General features: G+C 40.9%; 1 protein-coding gene across 1 annotated transcript in view; it reads right to left on the reverse strand.

Moving 5' to 3' along the window:
* The window catches only part of LOC126266752 (laminin subunit gamma-1), a 1,057,862-nt gene that overhangs the window by 473,284 nt on the left and 561,407 nt on the right, over window positions 1-23,171 (reverse strand). The window contains exon 6 of the mRNA XM_049971254.1: window positions 20,471-20,649. Coding sequence (XP_049827211.1) covers window positions 20,471-20,649 — 179 coding nt within the window. The remainder of the gene's footprint in view (window positions 1-20,470; window positions 20,650-23,171) is intronic.

Raw genomic sequence — 23,171 nt, forward strand, 5'->3', positions numbered from 1 at the left:
TGGTACTCGCATACGCGTGCTTTTCGGTTGAACAAAGGGTATATCCTGCAATTTGTGTCTCTCCCCTGCATGTGCAGAATGTATTACTTACCACCACCATCAGCGATGACAATTCGTAACAAATGGAATAAATATTCGCTTAACAACTCGCTACGTTCATTAGCTCGCATTAGCTACGGCATTCAGAGCAGATCGCTCAGAATACTACTGAACACACATTGGCTGTCGGAGAACGCGTGACGTAGGTGCGCAAAACAAGCCTACACTCGACCGCCATCGTTCGTGACTACTACTATAGCTGATGACTACACGTTCTGACATGTGACTTTCGTCCCTCTAGCAAGTGCTCACTCGTTAAATCGCACCCTTTCTCACAAAAACTGGAAAACAGCTGGGCTCTCCACATCCATTCCTGGGAAACACACTTGTCAACTCTTCCAGTTGTCAGTAGCAGAAGATCAACTTTGCTGATCATTCACTCCCGACTTCATAACCACGACACTTGTAAAACTACAGCTCCGTCCCAGAGGCCCCACGACTCCCTTCCCACCAGTGCTAGGTCTATCGACTCATTCGTCGTTTTTCGAACTTCAAATTTCTCCATGAAATTACACAATTATTTTCATATGCAGCGCTTTCGGTGAATCATTCTGTGAAGCACTTCCTGTTAACACTGGTGGTACTTGCTGTAAGATGGTGCTTCTTGTCGAGAGTTTCAAAGCTTTCTTGCTTAAAAGGTGTTAGGAAACACCCGCTCTTGGAAACCATGTTCGGCCCACACCGCCACTTGTTTAGCCATATTAAGGGAGGACACGCCAATTATTTCCATACTGAGAATAAAACCGACGCAGGCGTTTATAGTAGCACCCAGCACTAGCCGACGGGCGTGGTCACGGAATGGCATATTAAACAATGACCGTATGCGGTACATTTTGAAAACTGAAGAAAACCGCAGGACTGTTGTTTAATCCACGTGTTTGTGTTCCGGGTCGTGCAGTAGGAGCGAACTGCTGTTATGTGATTTTTGTCCCTTTTACTTTTTTGGCACGGGATATTTGGTTACATGACAACGCTGGGGTGAGGAGGACCTCAGATGACAAGTGATTTTATTTTTTACGCCAGATGATGGAACTGTAAATGTTCCGAAACAAGTCATGTGTACACAGTAAAGATTGTGGGTTAAGCAACTGTCCTGCGGTTTTCTTCCTTTTTGAAAATGGTTTTGTACAGTTGTGGCTGCCCCACAGGAAGAATTGTTTGCGCATATGTGGTACGTAACAGAAAAGGCACTACGACTCTGTCTAGGGCACTGGGAACTTTTGTTTCTCTACGAATGCCATTCTACACGCAGCTACAGCACTGTCCATACCTGAAGATTGTTGAACTATGTGGAAACGCTACAGAACGCACTAACAGTGACCTCGAGCGCATACGAAGGAAAGCGGTCCGTATGATCTCAGTCTTGTTTCACTGGCGAGGAAGTGTAACAGAAATATTGAAAAATCTCTATTGATAGACACTGAAAGAATATATTTTTCGCGAACGTGCCTAGAAAACTTTGGGAATTTCCTTTGTGGTCAGGAAACTACGTATAGCGAGAGAAACGAGTGACCGCAGGACAATGAAACTTTATGGAAACAGTTATAAGAACATGTGGAAGAGAAATAACGAAAAAACACTCATTTTAATTAACATATGAGAGGGTAACATTTGCTGACTGCGTACCGTGTTTACTTTCCAGGTAACAGATGTAGCTCATTGTGACGACCTTGTACATACTTGACAAACTGGAACCACACTAGAGATACCATTTCACAATTTTTCGCAGCTCTTTTCGAACGCTGGACGATGCAATGTTCAGCTATCGTGACGCAACTCGTGCACTACTATTGCATCCATTATTCTCAGCAATGGCAACAGTAACTCCATCAAGGGTTTCTAGCGCCATTGGCCGCCGGCCTCTCCCAGGACCATTCCCAAATGGCCGAATCATGTTCTTCAACCTCGGTGCGGAAAGGGAACCTATTCGCATTTCTTTGATGCGACGATACTCGCGAAGAGCAGTCTGCAACTGTAATGCACACTGAACTTGTCTTTCATCCCTACGTCGCCGCATCAGTACTGGCACCTAACAAGTCTTGACACTAACACAACTAACAACGCAAATACAGCAGCACGCAATCTGAACATATTTTCTATAAAGTTAGATACCCATACTGCAACTAATTCTGCGTCTACACCAAGTAGCGAAAGTTTAATTATAACAACCCTGTACCTGCACCATAGAGATCGCTCAGATACAGCGAGGGAGATAACAGCTCCCGCAGTATTTGGCTTCTTGTACTGTATCTCTGACAACTTCAGAATTTCATGCAGGAAAACGAATGGTACCTTTGCCACGGATTTCATTGTGATTCACAGAGTATGACAGATCTGACTGTAGACACAGATGTAGGACTCGAACATTGAAATCAAAACGGGGCCTGCCGCCTGCTGTTGTAGACTACTGAGGCTGTGGTATCTGGTCCTCTGGCTGCTCTGTGGGTGCGGGGGCGTGGGAACATCGGCAGGCAGGGCACTTAACAATGTGCGTGTGTGTGTGTGTGTGCCACGCCGCGCCGCCTCCCGTCACAATTCGTGGCCAGACGCTCAGCTGCCTAATGCACGCTCCCTCTCGCTCTCTCTCTCTCTCTCTCTCTAAGTAACTCACTGTGAAGGACGTCGGCAGCTGACTTACTCGGTGTGGTGTTAGCTGCAGGGTCGGATTATAACGTACCGTCAAAAACGACCTCAGTACATCTATATATACCTTACCACGAACAGTTACAGAGACTCCGGGAACTGAACTATTAACAGGAGAGACGGCTCAAGTGGCAGCGACGGTAGGAATCATCGACAACTGAGTGTTGCATGAGTAAGAGCTGCAAAACAAGTAGATGTTCAAAATGAGATATAATGTACACTGATGAGCCAGACCATTATGATGAGTTGTTTAATAGCGTGTAGGTCCACCTTTGTGGAATGCTACAAGACAGTTATTCTGCGTGGCAGGGACTCAACAAATTCTTGGTAGATTTCAATGTCAATGTACGTTTCAATGTCAATACACAGGTCAGGCAATAACAGTAAATTAGGGGCTGGTGGTTTATGGGCGCAAAGCTGGCACCCGGTAGCGTCCCAGATGCACTCCGTCCGCTTCATGAGGCGAATTTGATGGCCAATACATCAGTGTAAGTGTTACTGTTCTGTTCCTCAAGGCACTGTAAGACGATTCTAGCCTTCTGACAGACAGCTGTCCTACTAGGACATTTAATTGCCGTCGGGGGTAGGCATCAAGCATGAACGGATGCAGCTTGTGATATTCGCTATTTTTGGCTTCATTAAAGCAGCAAATAGTTAACACTTTGAGCCAGAAGGCGAATACTTGTTTATAAAGAATGATTAATGTATAATAAGGCGTCGCATAGCGACGGTGGAATTTCCTAAATAATGTTATTCGTCGTCTTTGAGCGGCAATATAAACAGAAGAATACGGATCGGTATGCGATCCTTCACTATTTTATTCGCTGGAGAACAAATGAAGCCCTGAGCACTAAACACTTGTACTGATTTTTCTAAAGTAAGACGGACGCAGATTTATGGCGGTCTGATCTAATTTTTACGTGTTGCGTCTAAGTTTGAGTGAAGTGTAAAAAGAAGAACTATTATAGCTTATCGTAACGACGCATGGGCGACTCAAGAGGACAATGGCTGTATAAACGAGCGCTCAATGAACATGAAACGGACATAAAAATCTACCGTCATTGTAGTACAAAGCATAAGGTACGCTATACGTTTTAGTTATAATAAATATTTGTTCTGGAAATATTGAGTCATTTAGCAGTGCTCATTCCTATCATCTCCTCAGTATTATTTTCATTTTAATTATGCATTTTGGTAAGATTACAGACACCAAGATCAGCAGTCTAATAATGGACGTGTTGCATTAAAAAAACTGTTTTATCGTCTTCTTGCATCAGCTTTAATATTGAATTCTCCTTTTGTGTGATGTTACAGTTGGTTTTGAGCCCTTAGGAACTTTCTGGTCCCTTAGGAAATTGTTTTCTCATAATAATAACTTCACAACCGGGTATGATCGTATCTACGATCATGAAGTAATTATAAAGACGATAATGCAATTTCTTAATCAATAGCCCTCTAGCTGTAACTGCTTCAAGTCACGCGAAACTGCAAGTAAAGACTATTCACATTTCATAATGCAATATCTTATGACAATGGTCAATCGATGAGTCTTACGCCAATTGTGATTAATAAAACGGTAAACGAAATCTCAAATCCCAACATATCCATTGAATAACAACATCACTTTTATTTTATTACATCACAAGCTGTCTGCGATACTGTTCACGTACTGCACAGCTGTCACTGCGTCTTCGATTACTACCATAAGTCCCACAAACGTCCAAGTGAATTTCCTCCTAATATCAGACTGAGCCCGATTATCGATCTGATGTAAGAAGAAACTTGATTCATCCGAAGAGCCGACCAATTTCCAATGTCGGTGATCCCATGACCACTGTAAGTGTAATTGAGAATGTCGCTGTGTCAACATGGAACGTAGATGTTGTCTACCGTGCTGATCAGTGTGCTCCAAAGTACTGGTGCTTGCACAAGCTTTCTACAATGTGATCAGGTCTTCCACAGACCACTGCCTGCCCTGATCCACTGAGCGGGCAAGCTTCTGACCACGTTCTGTGACGGAGTGTGGATGTCTAACACCGTGTCGCCTACTCACAGTTTCACCGTCTTTCAGTCACTTTCCATAGATGCATATTCCAGAACCACTCAAACAACAGACCAGGTTCGCTATTTTGGAGATGCTCGCTCGCAGGCGCCGGGCCATAGCAATCCGTCAGTCACTTATGGCAGTGAATTTCATTTTCAGTCCGTATCGTCGCTAGAATGATTCCACAGTCAACTCCGCCCCGTTTATAACTTTTCCTTACTGGGTCACGTGCCCGCAACGCCAACAAGCGGTATTCATTCTCATAGTGGGCATTGGTTATAATGTTTTTGCGCATTATTGTATGGTATAGCGATCGATTCTTGACCAGATCTCAGCTGTAATAACAAGAATCAGGACACAGAACATTAAGTTACACTGAGGTGACAAAAGTCAGGGGGTACCTCGTAATATCGTGTCGGACTTCCTTTTGCCCAGCGTAGTGCAGCAAGCCAACGTGCCATGGACTCTAGTCGTTGGAAGTTGCCTGGAGATATACTGAGTGATGATGTCTCTATAGCCGTCCACGATAGCGAAAGTGTTGCCGAGGCAGGATTTTGTGCACTCACTGACCTCTCGATTATGTCCCGTAAATGAACGCTGGGAATCATGTCGGGCGATCTGCGTGGCCAGATTATTCGTTCGAATTGTCCAGAACGTTCTGCCATGGCGCATTGTCATCCATAAAAATTCAGTCGTTGTTTGGGAACAAGAGGTTCATGACTGGCTACCAATGGTCTCCAAGTAGCCGTACATAACCATCCCACGTAAATACAGCCATTATGGAGCCACCACCAACTTGCACAGTGCGTGCGATGCTGACAACTCGGGCCCACGGCATCGCCGGGTCTGCGCTGCACTCGAACCCTTCCACCAGCTCTTACCATCTGAAATCGGTACTCATCTGATCAAGACACTGTTTTTCAGTTACGTAGGGTCTAACCGATATGGTCATGAACCCAGGAGAGGCGCTGCAGCCGATGTCGTGCTGTTAGCAACGGCACTAGTGTCTGTTGTTTGCTGCCACAGCCTATTAACGCCAAATTTCGCCGCACTCTCCTAATGCACGAGCTCGTCGTACGTCACACATTGATTTCAACGGTTATTTCAGACAATGATGCTTGTCTGTTAGCACTGACGACTCTACGTCAACGTCGCTGCTCTCGGTCGTTAAGTGAAGGCCGTCGGCCACTGCGTTGCCCGTGGTGAGAGATTATACCTGAAACTTGGTATTCTCGGCACACTCTTGACTCTGTGGATCTTGGAGTACTGAATTTCCTAACGATTTTCAAAATGGAATGTCACATGCGTTCAGCTCCAACTACCACTCCGCGTCCAAAGTCAGTTAATTCCCGTCGTGCAACGTTAATCACGTCGGACACCTTTTCACACGGCCGCTGTGGCCCAGTGGTTCTAGACGCTTCAGTCCGGAACCGCGCTGCTGCTACGGTCGCAGGTTCGAATCCTGCCTCGGTCGTGGATGTGTGTGATGTCCTCAGGTTAGTTAGGTTTAAGTAGTTCTAGATCAAGGAGACTAATGACCTCAGATGTTAAGTCCCATAGTGCTTAGAGCCATTTGAACCATTTTGAGCCAATGCACTGCCCTTTTGTACCTTGTGTACACGATATTATTGCCTTGAGTCTTTGTGCCTCTACCGATGTCTGAAATGCCAGGTGATGCGTAAACTTTTCTTTTCCAAAGAGATAAAATTATCAAATCGAGTAAGATTGTTCCTAGTAAATATGAGACTGCAGTGGTTTGACAGTACTTTCGTATATATTTCTATTAATGTTGTGTGTTCTATTCTAGGTCCTTTCTAAACGCATCTTGCATTGAAAAACAAATGTATGGGAGTAAGTTCTCTGCTCGAGGTGTGCGATTCTAAACGATCATAATTATGGTGCAGTGATGTTACAAAGCGCGTCTCATTTGTCTCTACAGAAATCAAGGGTGAGGATGTTTATATTTTCCATGTTATAGTCACAGAGCGTATTACTTTTGACACAGGATATTTGTTTATAAAGTTTCTTACATTCCAATGCTCAAGAAAATTCTTAAATGGCTAAATAAGTTTTTATTGACAGGGATATAAAAATTGAATGATGTGCCTAATCCGATTAATAAGGCTCTATAATGAACAATGACAAAGATGCTATTGACATTACTAAGCGAATCTCTTATCTTTCACTTCGAAAAGATTGTTAGTCTTGTTTTATGCTTGGTGTACAAAACATATTCCTATGCCTGTTCAGTATGAAGTGGATGTTATTAATGCACTGTTTGACGAAGTGCAATCAGATCAAGAGGAAGACACAGAACTGGAGCAGATATACTTAGATACGGCAAAACTCTTGAGGTACTGAAACACTTGGAGTGGCAATGTGAAGATTCGCCTAAACAGCGATACACAGGCAGCAGCAGAGCCATGCGGGCGATCTATACGTTAGGCGTAAAGTCCACACTGTTGTTGTTGTTGTTGTTGTTGTTGTTGTTGTCTTCAGTCCTGAGACTGGTTTGATGCAGCTCTCCATGCTACTCTATCCTGTGCAAGCTGCTTCATCTCCCAGTACCTACTGCAACCTACATCCTTCTGAATCTGCTTAGTGTACTCATCTCTCGGTCTCCCTCTACGATTTTTACCCTCCACGCTGCCCTCCAACGCTAAATTTGTGAGCCCTTGATGCCTCAAAACATGTCCTACCAACCGATCCCTTCTTCTAGTCAAGTTGTGCCACAAACTTCTCTTCTCCCCAATCCTATTCAATACCTCCTCATTAGTTACGTGATCTATCCACCTTATCTTCAGTATTCTTCTGTAGCACCACATTTCGAAAGCTTCTATTCTCTTCTTGTCCAAACTAGTTATCGTCCATGTTTCACTTCCATACATGGCTACACTCCAAACAAATACTTTCAGAAACGACTTCCTGATACATAAATCAATATTCGATGTTAACAAATTTCTCTTCTTCAGAAACGCTTTCCTTGCCATTGCCAGTCTACATTTTATATCCTCTCTACTTCGACCATCATCAGTTATTTTACTTCCTAAATAGCACACTGTTTTCTGATAAAATTATATAGGTCTTTCGATTTAACGAGTAACGTGAACGAACGGAAATAATGTTCAAATCTAAAAAGAAATGAGAGTTATGTATGAGCATGCTGATTAATTTCTAGTTCAGCATTTAGAGCATGCTGAGTCCGCAACTACAGTATTGATTTCGAATAAAATGACAGCACCACAGAGACTTTAACTTTTTGGTCTTGAGTCCTCTGTCTTTCCTTCCGTGAGTACTTTCTCTAGATTTTCCCCATCTCATCTCACAATATGGCCAAAGCTTTAATGCGCAGCATCCCGGGCCAGCACCCAAGCTGAAATGTATCACTACACTGCTTGTCTTTAGCCTTACGAATCCATGTTTCGCGATCGTAAAAGAAGACGGAAAAGAAAAGACCGCTAACCCACCAGGTCAGCTGCTTGCGCACAATATTGAAACTAACAACAAGAAATTCACAAGTGCAACCTTTTATAAAATACGCTGCAGTGATTGGAAAACAGTTTACATCGGCCAATGAGACACCCCCCCCCCCCCCCTCATGAACCATGGACCTTGCCGTTGGTGGGGAGGCTTGCGTGCCTCAGTGATACAGATAGCCGTACCGTAGGTGCAGCCACAACGGAGGGGTATCTGTTGAGAGGCCAGAGAAACGTGTGGTTCCTGAAGAGGGGCAGCAGCCCTTTCAGTAGTTGCAAGGGCAACAGTCTGGATGATTGACTGATCTGGCCTTGTAACAATAACCAAAACGGCTTTGCTGTGCTGGTACTGCGAACGGCTGAAAGCAAGGGGGAGCTACGGCCGTAATTTTTCCCGAGGGCATGCAGCTTTACTGTATGATTAAATGATGATGGCGTCCTCTTGGGTAAAATATTCCGGAGGTAAAATAGTCCCCCATTCGGATCTCCGGGCGGGTACTACTCAGGAGGATGTCGTTATCAGGAGAAAGAAAACTGGCCTTCTACGGATCGGAGCGTGGAATATCAGATCCGTTAATCGGGCAGGTAGGTTAGAAAATTTAAAAAGGGAAATGGATAGGTTGATGTTAGATATAGTGGGAATTAGTGAATTTCAGTGGTAGGAGGAACAAGACTTCTGGTCAGGTGACTACAGGGTTATAAACACAAAATCAAATAGGGGTAATGCTGGAGTCGGTTTAATAATGAATAGGAAAATAGGAATGCGGGTAAGCTACTACAAACAGCATAGTGAACGCATTATTGTGGCCAAAGTAGATACGAAGCCCACGCCTACTACAGTAGTACAAGTTCATATGCCAACTAGCTCTGCAGATGACGAAGAAATTAAACAAATGTATGATGAAATAAAAGAAATTATTCAGATAGTGAAGGGAGACGAAAATTTAATAGTCATGGGTGACTGGAATTCGAGTGCAGGAAAAGGGAGAGAAGGAAACATAGTAGGTGAATATGGATTAGGGCTAAGAAATGAAAGAGGATGCCGCCTGGTAGAATTTTGCACAGAGCACAACTTAATCATAGCTAACACTTGGTTTAAGAATCATGAAAGAAGGTTGTATACATGGAAGAACCCTGGAGATACTAAAAGGTATCACATAGATTATATAATGGTAAGACAGAGATTTAGGAACCAGGTTTTAAATTGTAAGACATTTCCAGGGGCAGACGTGGACTCTGACCACAATGTATTGGTTATGAACTGTAGATTAAAACTGAAGAAACTGCAAAAATGTGGGAAATTAAGGAGATGGGACCTGGATAAACTGAAAAAACCAGAGGTTGTACAGAGTTTCAGGGAGAGCATAAGGGAATAATTGACAGGAATTGGGGAAAGAAATACAGTAAAAGAAGAATGGGTAGCTTTGAGGGATGAAGTAGTGAAGGCAGCAGAGGATCAAGTAGGTAAAAAGACGAGGGCTAGTAGAAATCTTTGGGTAACAGAAGAAATATTGAATTTAATTGATGAAAGGAGAAAATATAAAAATGCAGTAAATGAAGCAGGCAAAAAGGAATACAAACGTCTCAAAAATGAGATCGATAGGAAGTGCAAAATGGCTAAGCAGGGATGGCTGGATACAAATGTAAGGATGTAGAGGCTTATCTCACTAGGGGTAAGATAGATACTGCCTACAGGAAAATTAAAGAGACCTTTGGAGATAAGAGAACCACTTGTATGAACATCAAGAGCTCAGATGGAAACCCAGTTCTAAGCAAAGAAGGGAAAGCAGAAAGGTGGAAGGAGTATATAGAGGGTCTATACAAGGGCGATGCACTTGAGGACAATATTATGGAAATGGAAGAGGATGTAGATGAAGATGAAATGGGAGATATGATATTGCGTTTGACAGAGCACTGAAAGACCTGAGTCGAAACAAGGCCCCCGGAGTAGACAACATTCCATTGGAACTACTGACGGCCTTGGGAGAGCCAGTCCTGACAAAACACTACCATCTGGTGAGCAAGATGTATGAAACACGCGAAATACCCTCAGACTTCAAGAAGAATATAATAATTCCAATCCCAAAGAAAGCAGGTGTTGACAGATGTGAAAATTACCGAACAATCAGCTTAATAAGCCACTGCTGCAAAATACTAACACGAATTCTTTACAGACGAATGGAAAAACTAGTCGAAGCCGACCTTGGGGAAGATCAGTTTGGATTCCGTAGAAACACTGGAACACGTGAAGCAATACTGGCCCTACGACGTATCTTAGAAGGAAGATTAAGGAAAGGCAAACCTACGTTTCTAGCATTTGTAGACTGAGAGAAAGCTTTTGACAATGTTGACTGGAATACTCTGTTTCAAATTGTAAAGGTGGGAGGGGTAAGATACAGGGAGCGAAACGCTATTTACAATTTGTACAGAAACCAGATGGCAGTTATAAGAGTCGAGGGACATGAAAGGGAAGCAGGGGTCAGGAAGGGAGTAAGACAGGGTTTTAGCCTCTCCCCGATGTTATTCAATCTGTATATTGAGCAAGCAATAAAGGAAACAAAAGAAAAATACGGAGCAGGTATTAAAATCCACGTAGAATAAATAAAAACTTTGAGGTTCGCCGATGACATTGTAATTCTGTCATAGACAGCAATTGACTTGGAAGAGCAGTTGAATGGAATGGAGAGTGTCTTGAAATGAGGATATAAGATGAACATCAACAAAAGCTAAACGAAGGTAATGGAATGTAGTCAAATTGAGTCGGGTGATGCTGAGGGAATTAGATTAGGAAATGAGACACTTAAAGTAGTAAAGGAGTTTTGCCATTTGGGAAGCAAAATAACTGATGATGGTCGAAGTAGAGAGGATATAAAATGTAGACTGGCAATGTCAAGGAAGGCGTTTCTGAAGAAGAGAAATTTGTTAACATCGAGTATTGATTTAAGTGACAGGAAGTCATTTCTGAAAGTATTTGTATGGAATGTAGCCATGTATGGAAGTGGAACATGCACGATAAATAGTTTGGACAAGAAGAGAATAGAAGCTTTCGAAATGTGGTGCTACAGAAGAATGCTGAAGATTAGATGGGTAGATCACATAACTAATGAGGAAATATTGAATAGGATTGGGGAGAAGAGAAGTTTGTGGCACAACTTGACCAGAAGAAGGGATCGGTTGGTAGGACATGTTCTAAGGCATCAAGGGATCACCAATTTGGTATTGGAGGGCAGCGTGGAGGGTAAAAATCGTAGAGGGAGACCAAGAGATGAATACACTAAGCAGATTCAGAAGGATGTAGGTTGCAGTAGGTACTGGGAGATGAAGAAGCTTGCACTGGATAGAGTAGCATGGAGAGCTGCGTCAAACCAGTCTCAGGACTGAAGACCGCAACAACAACAACAATGAGACACAAACTTCAAAACTGGATTCAGAGACGATCGAAAACATTAGGATAAAAGGCAGAAGACAAATCCACCTTTGATTACAAAAAAGAACTAATATTGATAATAACCTTACAATTTTGCATAGATTGGAGAAACGTGTTTATATAGCCATCTTGTAGCCAATTGAAATTTACAAGCAAGGGGATAATAGTAAGGACGATATCCTTAACGAAAAACGTTTAAAACCCAATTTTTCTTGATGTCTTTCAGAATGTGTTTACTGTTTAAAATGTCAATGAATCTAGCGGTGTCACTTTTCGTTACATAGTACGGTTGGCCCGCTTTTGTAAACAACAGACTCCGCTCAGTTCGTCAGGCTGAATGGCGTATGAGGATCGTGGCTCGCACTTGTTTGCCATCGCTGGTTTCCAACATCTACTTTTCGATCGACTTAAGTTCTCTGAGCGTCGCCTGTTATCATTCCCTTTCGTTAATTTCACTTTTTACTTTTATTTTAGTTATGCATCTATGTTAATCATGTAAATACCACATAAGTCTGTACTTTAAAATATTTTTTAAGCATTGTACCGATTTTCTTATCATTACTCGTCTCTCCCTCATTACTATCTGACCTTTGTATGGCCTCCCTGTACCTTGCCTCCCCCATATCTAAGTGCAACCTCCGTGCACATCTCATCAATCGTTCTATGTTCCGTCATGGTGTCTCACGTATAAGTTCGTGTTACAGTTTCTTAAACTGACGACGAATTTGGGTCATTAGGGTGTTTTTATTATGTTTCTTGAGGAGTCGTTTTTCAACATTATTTGCTTTATGGTATCTTACGGTGTTACGTTATGTTATTTCGTTACCAGCGGTCGTGTTTATACAACGTTATTTATTTCATTGAGCTACTCTTATGAAGTTTGTGGAAGACTCGTTTTTTCGTCATTGTTTTCAACTTCATTTTATTACGCTTTATGCTAGTATACCTATTACTACATTTACGTTGTTCTCTGTATGACTGCTTCCATTTACTATGTTTTTTGATACTCTGTAGGTAGCCACTGGAGAATGGTCTTGGAGGACGAAACCGGTACCCTTTCCTAAAATGAATTGATGCTGTCATTTTATTGAAAAGTATTCCGAATTATCGTAAAAGATGGGTCTTGAAAAGAAGAGAGGGTAGATTTCGTATTTTTATGACATACTTTATAATCCGCTTCGTGTTTCATGCAAGTCAAATTTTTAATGTGCAAAACAAATAATTTGCTTTTCTGTCACAAAATATGGATTTAATTGATTAAACCACGTCTCAAATATTTGCAGACCTCATATAACATGGAGAAGAGCCATAACCAGTGATATTTATTCGATTTTGTAATCCTTCTTAGCGTAATTTCCATGTCAGCGTATGAGCGGCTGTGTCCGTTCACAATAAATGCGAACAGTGCAGTGCAGTTCTTTGAACTTATTGTTGTAGTTAATTTCATCCATTCACAAAACACTAAGATTTAAAGCGTTGGTTTCGTATCAGCACTTGTGGCAACTTAGAAAATTTCCGAAGAATCTACATAGCACTGTTAATATGTCTAAATATTTCAGTGGCAGCCAACGTTAAATACTTCATTCACTTAACTGATAAATACTTATATAAAATTGATCATGAAGTATCTTTTATATTGGAAGCAATAAAGTTTTCTTCGGTCACAAATATCGTCACTACTAATGACCACCTATGTTCACAGTATAATGTAAGATAGTGTTATTACTTGAAATACAGGAGAAGGAAGTTGCCCGTTGAAGACTTCACGATGGGCTGAGATGCTTATGAATCACTTGTAGTTTTGTACTGTGGCTATAACCGTATTAGATGGTGAAGTAGTGCGCAGAGATTTTCATTACGCTCGATGCTTTATGAGATCAAAAATTCCATGATACCAGTGTGTCTCATTCTTCAGCGTGCACACGTACAATAATGAGTCTAGAGCTGGAAAGTGGTGCCGGATTGTCTATAAAAGCGACTTTCAGTCATGGGGCATGGTGACAAGATCGGCGTTGACGTCAACGCACTTTTATTCTTGCTACGTTAGTACATGTCATGTCATTTTTTAAATGATGTAATTTGTTATGCGGGATAGTTTTGTTTGTGCAGATTTTCAAAGTAATTGTATATTGTGAATACTGTTTCAACATAAAAAGCAAGGTTTTGGACTGGTAAATAACCGGCATATCTTACCATTCGTAGCGGGAATGCCGTACGCCTGATCTACTACTGGCTTGGACTACTCATAGCAGCTACGTAGCGCAGGTTGCCTGCACGCTGCTGAGACAGGCGTTTAGACGCCCGCTCGTCATTGGCCCAGAACGTCATGTATTGACAAGAATTAATACAACAAACAATACATAATCCTAATTCGATTTGACATAGCGGCAGCGCTGTTCCATTCCGGTGGATGTTGTGTGTGGGACTGTTGGAGTTTTTCTGCATTTTATTGAGGAAATATATAACAATTTCCTGGGGATCGTGGGTGGGCTTGTAGCGTCATGTATGCCACTTTTCCTCCATTTCGGTTTTAAAAATACAGAATTTTAAGAATTTGAATAATAAATTAGTATTTTATAAATCATTAGAAAAGACATTTGTTACCTGATCATGTTAGAAACCGTTCGCTGTCGTTTAATAACAAATGTTTGTAGAAAAGTTGATAATGTAAATGAAATACTGCACTATAAGCATAGAAGCTGCATTATGAGAAAATCAGTTGGGATTAGGAGGGTTAAGTGATGCTGTAAGGTATGATCGGGTGGGAAAGGTGGAGGGCACCCTGATATGATAAAGAGCGACGAGGAGTGGGTTATATCTGACAGTAAGGATAAATGTTGTGGCTCATTTTATTGCCTGAAAGGGTCGAACTGTTGAAACTGCGTTGAAAAAAGGACTTACAGTTCGTGTAAATGTAGTGTTGGTTGGAGATATCGGTATTAAATAGGCAGAATGCCGGAAATTGTAACTAGGGAAGAAGCGATGGGGTTGTTGGCGTAGAGTTTTCGGGCTGCACTGGATGTACGGAAATGTTCAGTCTGAAGAAATGAAGGGACTTTGAAAGGCATTGGAATAGGGACACGTAAATCGCTACAATAAGAAAGACGAAGTCCATCGTATTCAAGGGTTTGGCGGGAACGATAGATATTTTGATGGAGTTTTCGTTCAGGTGCTACAGGTATACGAAGCTGGACATGGATTTTACACGTTAAACTATTTATTAGCGCGCTGTTTGAATTTCACGCATGCGCCAAGTTCGTAGCAACACAAATATCGACACAAACCAAGGGCAGCGCCTTCGATGGTGTAGGTGCGAGACTCGCGTGTATGGTGGGTTGCTGCAGTCCGTGACCTCAGGCGTACCCTGTCACCTTCAATGACGGCAAATAGTGAAAATAATGGGGTTCTGTGAATAATACATTAATAGCTGTTATGTGGTTAATGAGGGTATACGCGTTGCGTATGTCCAAGGACTCCTCAATCATGGGATTTGAAAACGATGTCCCTGTGGCCAAAATTATTATTTCGTCATGTTCCATTGACTGTCCACTATAGATAAATTGGTGGGTTACAGAAGACTTTGTGACTTGCAAGAAGTGTAGATATTCAGAGCAACTCGCTTTCACAGTGCCTGTCATAGAGTCCAGTTATCGCAGTAGTAAATCATCTATCGCCAATGTATGAACTGCAGTTGTAGATTTAGGTGGGAAAAATCGATTGAAAATTTATGGAGGTTTTTGGCAAACTTGGATGAAACTGTTAACATTTGATAAGAAAGCTAGGGTTTATTGCTGCACAGACCTGATGAGATGAGTGGCTTTGGCTTTAGGTGATATTTTGTTTAATTAGCTGAACGACTTAGAATGTAGCATCAGTCTTGTGACTAATTTGATGCGGCTCGCCACGAATTCCTCTTCTGCTCAAACCTCTTTATCTCAGAGTAACTTACCCAGTTATATGCTGGATGTATTCCAATCTCTGTATTCGTGTACTATCTAGCACCACAGATGTTCTTATCATCATGTCCTTTCTTCTAGTAAGAGTTTTTAATATAATCCTTTCCTCACTGATTCTACGGAGAACCTCCTCATTTCTTATTTTATCAAGCCACTTAACATTCAAAATCTTTCTATAACACCAAATTTCAAGTGCTTAGATTATCTTTTCTCGGAAAAGAGCCTGTTGCTAGTGATGAAATATTGTGATTCTTTGCCGATACAAAATAAAATTAAATTATTGACCCCTAACCAGACAACATAATCTCGTGCAGATTATTGGCATACACACAAACTGAAGTGTGATATCTCACATTATCTCGGCGTGAATGATTAGTAGTACCCTTCCGGGTGTTCAGTCCAGTTGTTTCCATTTTATGTCTAATATTTCGATGTCCGACCAGGCGTCTTCTTCAGATGCTGCGAGTTGTGCTTTTATGTGTCTTCTTGCCTGGGCTCCAACCAGTCTTCCAGCCAGAAAGTACAGATAATAATGGAAACACCAACTCACCTGAACAACCGGAAGCGTACCATTAACAAGGTCATGTATTTGGTGGAATAAAGAAAGCGTCATTAACTACAAATTCAAGAAAGGATACATGACTGCTGTCACTATTTCGTAACAGCTTAGACAACTGTACCGCAATCGAAGGAAAAACGCCCCAAAAAAGGAATGAACGAAGTGCTGCTGTAATACGACAAAATACGTCCGCAGACACACGTCATAACGAAAACAAGTAACCAACAACGCGTTTGAGAATAGATTCCTCCTCATCCATATTCTCCCAGCCTTGCAGTTCCACACGTCCATTTTTTCCATTCTCTAGCAAACAATCTTCGAGGAAACCCATTCCATACCAATACTTTTTTTTTAAATGACCCCTTAAACTCCCAGACAGTACAGGGTCCTCGTAAGTGACTGATTGAGTACCAAAAAAACATTATTGTAGGAATACGAATCTTATTTCACTATGTAGGTAAAATATATATAGCTTTTTACATGGTTTTACAACGTTGTGTTAGATACACTAGAAATTCTCAATATGTGCGTTCTTTGTCACTTGACAGTCATCTATGCGACTGCGCGTCTTTTCTCAAACACGCCGCAGTATGTCAGCAGTGATGTGTGTGTCCTCATCCACGTTCCAATTTCCTTCGCGCGTCAGTGTTTTTGAGTAGGCTCCTATTCGAGAAACATGTACTATAAACCTGTTTCTCAAGTTGAAAGGCTTATTAGAAGATACGCTTTGCTGTGCTATTATATATCCCTTGCCTATCTCTGGTTGTTTTCCTTATAAAGTTTTTTGTAAATTTAGTTGCTGATATTTTGTCACTCTCGAATGTTATTATGACTGTAAATTGCTTTAATGTGGCACAGTTAGCACATGTGATTTGTTGAGTTGCTAGGAATATATGTTGGGTTTAATATGAAACGATCACTGTTGGAAATTGATTGCATAGAGCGCCAGAAGCTGACAAGTGCTTTCTTGACGCAAATAAATACGGCATAATAACAAGGAGAAAGATAAAAAGGGAGAGAAAAGATGAGAAACATGTAAACCAAGATGATTATGCAACTGGAGTGTTTTCAGAACACCAGAGGTGAGTCATAGATTAAATATAACTTGATTTGAATTTCCCGAGAACTATATTTTCTGACATGTTTACTTCATTCACAAGAAATATATATGATCTCGCAGTATGAAATTTGGAGGAAAGTGGACTATAGACGCTAACGGACTATCGACAGAAGGAAAATGCGTTCTGATTATTTATAAAAAAATAACCTTTATTTTAATTATCAGATGTAAATATTTCTAGAATAAAAACTTGTGGCAGAAATGATAAGCTTCAGTCTATTATTTATTTTAGTTTTAGTTATGTCATGTTTCCTAGATCATATTCCCAATTATTTTATCGATATGATGTGGAACAATTCAGATTATAATATTAATATTACTGAAATTTTTAGTTCTACACGTGAAACTATATGTATAGGTACATTTTTTTTACCATTTCTGTAACAGAAACTAGTCCATGGAGTAGAAGGAGTTGTCCAAAAGAGATGATTTTAAACTAGATTTAAAATTTGATCTGCTACCTGTCACACACTTTATGTTGTTGGGCAAGTGAGCGAAGATTTTTGTTTCTGAATAATGTACTCCATTTGGAGGAACTGACAACTTCAATAACGGATAGGAAAGGTCATCTTTCCCTCTAGTGTTGTTCGTATGAACATCACTGTTCTTCGCGAATTGAGATGGATTATTTGTAACAAATTTCATTAGCGAATATATGTACTCTGATGGTGCAGTTAAAATACCTAACTCCTTGAAAAGGTGCCTACATGACGTCCACTAATTATTCTCATTGCTCTCTGTTGTGCAATCAATACTTTATGTCTAAGTGGTGAGTTACACCAGAAAACTATTCCATAAGACATGATTGAGTGGAAATATGCAAAGTACGTTAGGAGGCTGATATGTTTATTAACAAGACTAGCGATTATACGAAGAGCGAAAGAAGCTGAACTTAGTTGTTTGAGAAGCTCAATAATATGCGTCTTCTCGTCAAGTTGTCATCAATATGAACACCCAAAAATTTGGAGAAATCCACCCTGTTAACTGAGCCCTGTTCATATTCTACATCAATTGTCGGTATGACTCTATTCGGTGTACAGAACTGGATATAGTGAGTTTTTTCAAAATTAAGGAAGAGTCCATTTTCTGAGAACCACTTAATAATTCTTTGAAAGACATCCTTAACAATATCTTCAGCTGATTTTCCTGGATTGGAATTTATTATAACGCTCGTGTCATCTGTAAAAAGTACTAGTTCCGCTTGCTGAACGTTAAGTGGGAGGTCATTCACATGAATAAGGAACAGCAGAGGACCTAAAATTTAACCCCGTGGGATTCCCTTTGCGATTGCTCACCATTCAAAGAATTTACCACCCTCCCAACATTATTTGTGCTATTCAGCACAACGTTTTGCTTTCTGTTCATTAAGTATGATTCAAACCAGCTGTGTGTATAGCCTTCAATTCCATAAAAGACATCTTGTTAACGTGTACTCAAAATTTCAGACATCTAAGTAAGATTGTTATTCAGTGCATAGATTCGACGTGTGGATCGGCGTATAAAAATGTAATTTACTGATCTTCACAAAATATTGCAATAAATTGAACATGTGAACTAATTTAATTAAGTGTATATCATAACGTTCAGCTAGGTTCAGTCCTATAGTTCTGTAATTTTCATCCTACTAAGAGTTCACGGTTTTTAATTAGGGATGTGTAAACTTCATAAAAGCTGTTAGTGTTTTGCCTGGAGGTCTCAAGCAACTTACGTTAATATCATTTTTACATTTATTGACAGATTTTTGCGTTCTGTGTTATGATACAGTCATATGAGATTAGGAATGGAATAGGAAATTTATTTATTGTGGTGTGGCTTAATAGTACCTATGTTATCTATTTGGATGCTCAGATACGACAATGACGTTTTTAGATTTTGACATGTATTAAATAACAGTGTAAATAATGGCTTTTTTGGTATAACTGCTGTATACATGGCAAGATGTTAGTGCCAATCTTCTTCTTCTTCGCGAATGGATCACTTAGGACCACGCGTAATCAACATTTGTTGGCCTTCCTTTTCGCCCAGTATTCCTTCACAAGCAACGAATGAGCTAGCTTTCGTTGCGTAGACCACGTATGTCGGTTCGTATTTCTCTCTTCTTCCTCAAAACCCCGTGTGTTCGTGATTTTTCTTATTTCATTTTCCGTATGTTTGTACCAGTTCGGTCTTGTAGTTTTGTTCTTGAAAATGAATGGATTTTGTGCGTTAAACTGTTTGAGTCCATTCTTTCTAAATGCCCCATGAATTGGATTCTTCTCATGCGCATTGTGTTATTTTGGAGATATTTTCATATATTTCTGCATTCGGTTTTGGATAATGGACACTATCTTTAGTTCTTGGTCCTAGGATTTTCCTCATTATTTTACGTTCTTTCACTTCTAATTCCCCTTTTAGTGTTGAAGGTTTAGTGTCTCAGACGCGTAGAGAGCTTCGGGTTTAATTACTGTTGTGTAGTGTCGTATTTTGGAGTTCCATGAGAGACTCTTTTTGTTGTAAATGTTTTTTTTTGCTAACTGAAACGCCGTCTCCATTTCCTGAACTCTTAATCTGACATATTTCTTTTCATTACAATTTTCTGCAATCCATTCACCTAAATATCTAAATTCTTTTACTCGAAAGATGTAGTTGTTACTACTTTTGAGATCAGAAGGTGCATCTTTGATGTCAGTCATAAATTTTGTTTTTTCAAATGAAATTTGTAATCCTATTTTTGCTGCCTGCTCTTGTAATAATTATAGCTGTTTTTGGCCATTGATAATGTGTTGTGCCAATCTATATATACACCGTGTTATTTATTTTTTACGTTTGGCACTATGCCAATCGATAATGGCCTTACGTGTGAAACTGCAATGGTGCAAATAAATAACTTTTAGAGTAAAACGCAACTATAATGTTTTTTATAAAGTAGTACAAAAATACAGCATCTACAGAACGATGAATTCCTTGAATTTATAAGAATCCTACACACGTCTTTCGTCGTGGGTTTAAGTGTCGGGAGACATTTATATAGGTGGTGGATGGAGAAAACATTAGTGGTGAAGTTCAGTACGTTGTTCGCGACAAATTAAGGCGTTTTGTGTGAGAGCGTCAGCGTCAGGCCGGTGGTACAGTGCCTAGCGGCTAGCTGGAGACGCGGTGCCACTTACCTCTGCACTCGTGGGCGTCGGTAGCGGAGGCTCGGCCCCAGGGCGCGTCGTTGTAGAAGGGCAGGCACTCGTTGCAGTCGGGCCCCGCCGTGTTGTGCTCGCAGCGGCACACGCGCACCGGCTGCCCGGTCAGGTCCGTCACGGAGATGCACTCGCTCGCGTGCCCGTTGCACTTGCACCTGCACAACAAACACCCGCACGTACCTCTCAGTAGCTTGCACCGACTGGGCCCAGCTACAATGGCGACACCTCTCTACCAGGTGTTCGAAACAAACAGTAACTATGCCCTGTGCACGTGGTACCCGCAGCTCGTAACACGAAGAGCTGCTAGCAAAATGAATCTTTATTATAATGAAATTATGACTCTACAGCGGAGTGTGCGCTGATATGAAACTTCCTGGCAGATTAAAACTGTGTGCCGGACCGAGACCCTCACAGGGACGGGGCGTGAGTCGTGCTTGGGTAGCTCTGTTGGTAGAGCACTTGCCCGCGAAAGGCAAAGGTCCCGAGTTCGAGTCTCGGTCCGGCACACAGTTTTAATCTGCCTGGAAGTTTGAATCTTTATTATCATTATTATTATTATTATTAGAATGAGGGGAGCTCACGGCCAAGGGAAGCCGCTGATTTATGACAAAATATTCCTTTTTTTTTTTGGCTTCACACCATTTCTTAATTATTGCTCTCTGTTGTTCTCTTCTGTCTTCTGTCCCTGTCCCTCATCTCTTTTTTTTGTTTTCTTCTCGAATCCCTTGGATTTTTATATCTTTTCCCTTAATTCGAGCCTGTTTCCTGTGTCTGTGTCCCTTATTCGCAAATCCTGTCGATCTTTATTAACTTATATTTGCATAAACCATGAAATTAGTGTTTTTTTTACTTTTTTTATCAAAGTTGAATATTTTTTGTCATCCTTCTGTTGTTCATTATCTTCTTCTTTGCCAGTCTTTTGTTGCTCATTCTTTTGAAATGTCCATAAAATGTAATCCTGCGTTTTCTCATTCTGCCTCTTACAGTCTCAGTTTTTTTTCATACCTTGAACGTAAACTTCTCGAATTATTCATCTTTGTTTCTCCTCCGAATGATTTAACTGTTTGGTTGCGTCTGTAGTGAGGCATTCTGAGGCGTAACCTATATTTAGTACCTGTTTTTTTCAACCAGTCAACATCATTATGTAACCTGTATAGTAACGAAGTGAACACATGAGATACAGCTGGACATCTAATGACGAGTCAGTGCAATAATACATGGTGAACATGTTCACGAAACTGTCATAATACCCATCTCACAAAACAATGTTGAGTCAGCCACTATGAATAGTCCTTATCTTTCTTTGGCACTACAGCTCTTGATAGGGCATGTGCTGCTCAAATATCTGCCTATACACAACTCAATTCTCTGTTTTTATGCTCTATCTTGGCATGGTCGACCAACGTATTGTCCAGCAACGTTACTCTTGCTCAGTCCTTCCTTCAGATGGAACACAATTTTCCTTTCATTGTTATTTTGTACGTGTTCCCTGAGATTTAATAAATTTTGCCTTATCTTTCCTTTGTAGAAGCTAGTCTAATGACTGCCTGCATCTTATTTCTCACAGGATTTGCCTTTCAAAAGTGACCTTAGATTGATTACAAACACTTTCGTCATCGCCCACATTTCTGACCCATACGTAACAACTGGTCGTACGTGGTTGTGGAATACTCTTGATCTAGTTGTTATTGTTATTAGAGACATCTAACATACCTCTAAGTTCACATAATAGGCTCAATTTCCTGCTTGTATCGCTTCTCTAATGCATTGTCTCACTTCTTATCACTGATTAAAAGAACACATAGATAGTGAGAGAAATTGGCACCTTTAAAATTTTTATTATAAACTTTCAGGTGATTTTGTGTTGTTGCAGCCTTAGAATTGGCAATTTCATGTGTTTTGTATTGTTTTCATTTACACCTAGCCCATTTTTTACTCGTTCTGCCTCTACAATTTCGTATATTTCTTTAAGGGAATTTATATCTCTTGTCACAATCTGATACCAGGGCGTGCTGAAAAGTAATGCCTCCCAAATTATTTTGCGAAAAAGTTAAAAGATTTTTATATAAAATAAACGTTATTAACGTTCTACATATTTATTCTTCATTTCTACATATGGTTCATGGTGTGGGTTCCTGTAGTCATGTCCTAGTTCATGAACCACGGGCAACGTATGAGTGGCCAAGTAATTGGTCCCGACAGTCGGGATACCAGTTACTTTGGAATAATGCTGGGCATCTCGGACATATTCTGAGTCGTGGTCACCTTTGTGCTCATACGGCAAAGACTACTAAATCCACCGGTTAGTCCCTCAGCCGTTAGGGGTAAAACCCAATGGGACTCGGGGCAAGTAAGGCTAGCAACCTGCTTCCCTGGTACTTTAAATATGATGCTGGCAACAATCAGAGCAAAATGCCTCGGACCTTTAGAGGTGACGGAGTCCCACCTCTAACTGACAAACCAGGGACTCCTAAGATACGACTTGGCAAACAAATGGTAATGAGATGGGGAGCTATTAATATCAATGGGGGCTGCTCGGGGAAGAAGGTAGAGCTGGCAGAGGCTGCAAGTAAGATGGGGCTGGACGTTTTAGCTTTTAGTGACATTTGGGTAAGGGGTGAAAAAGAAGAGGAAGTGGGAGAATACAAGGTCTACCTGTCAGGAGTCAAAGCAGAAA

This window comes from Schistocerca gregaria, chromosome 4, assembly GCF_023897955.1.
Source record: "Schistocerca gregaria isolate iqSchGreg1 chromosome 4, iqSchGreg1.2, whole genome shotgun sequence".
Taxonomy (NCBI): Eukaryota; Metazoa; Arthropoda; class Insecta; order Orthoptera; family Acrididae; genus Schistocerca; species Schistocerca gregaria.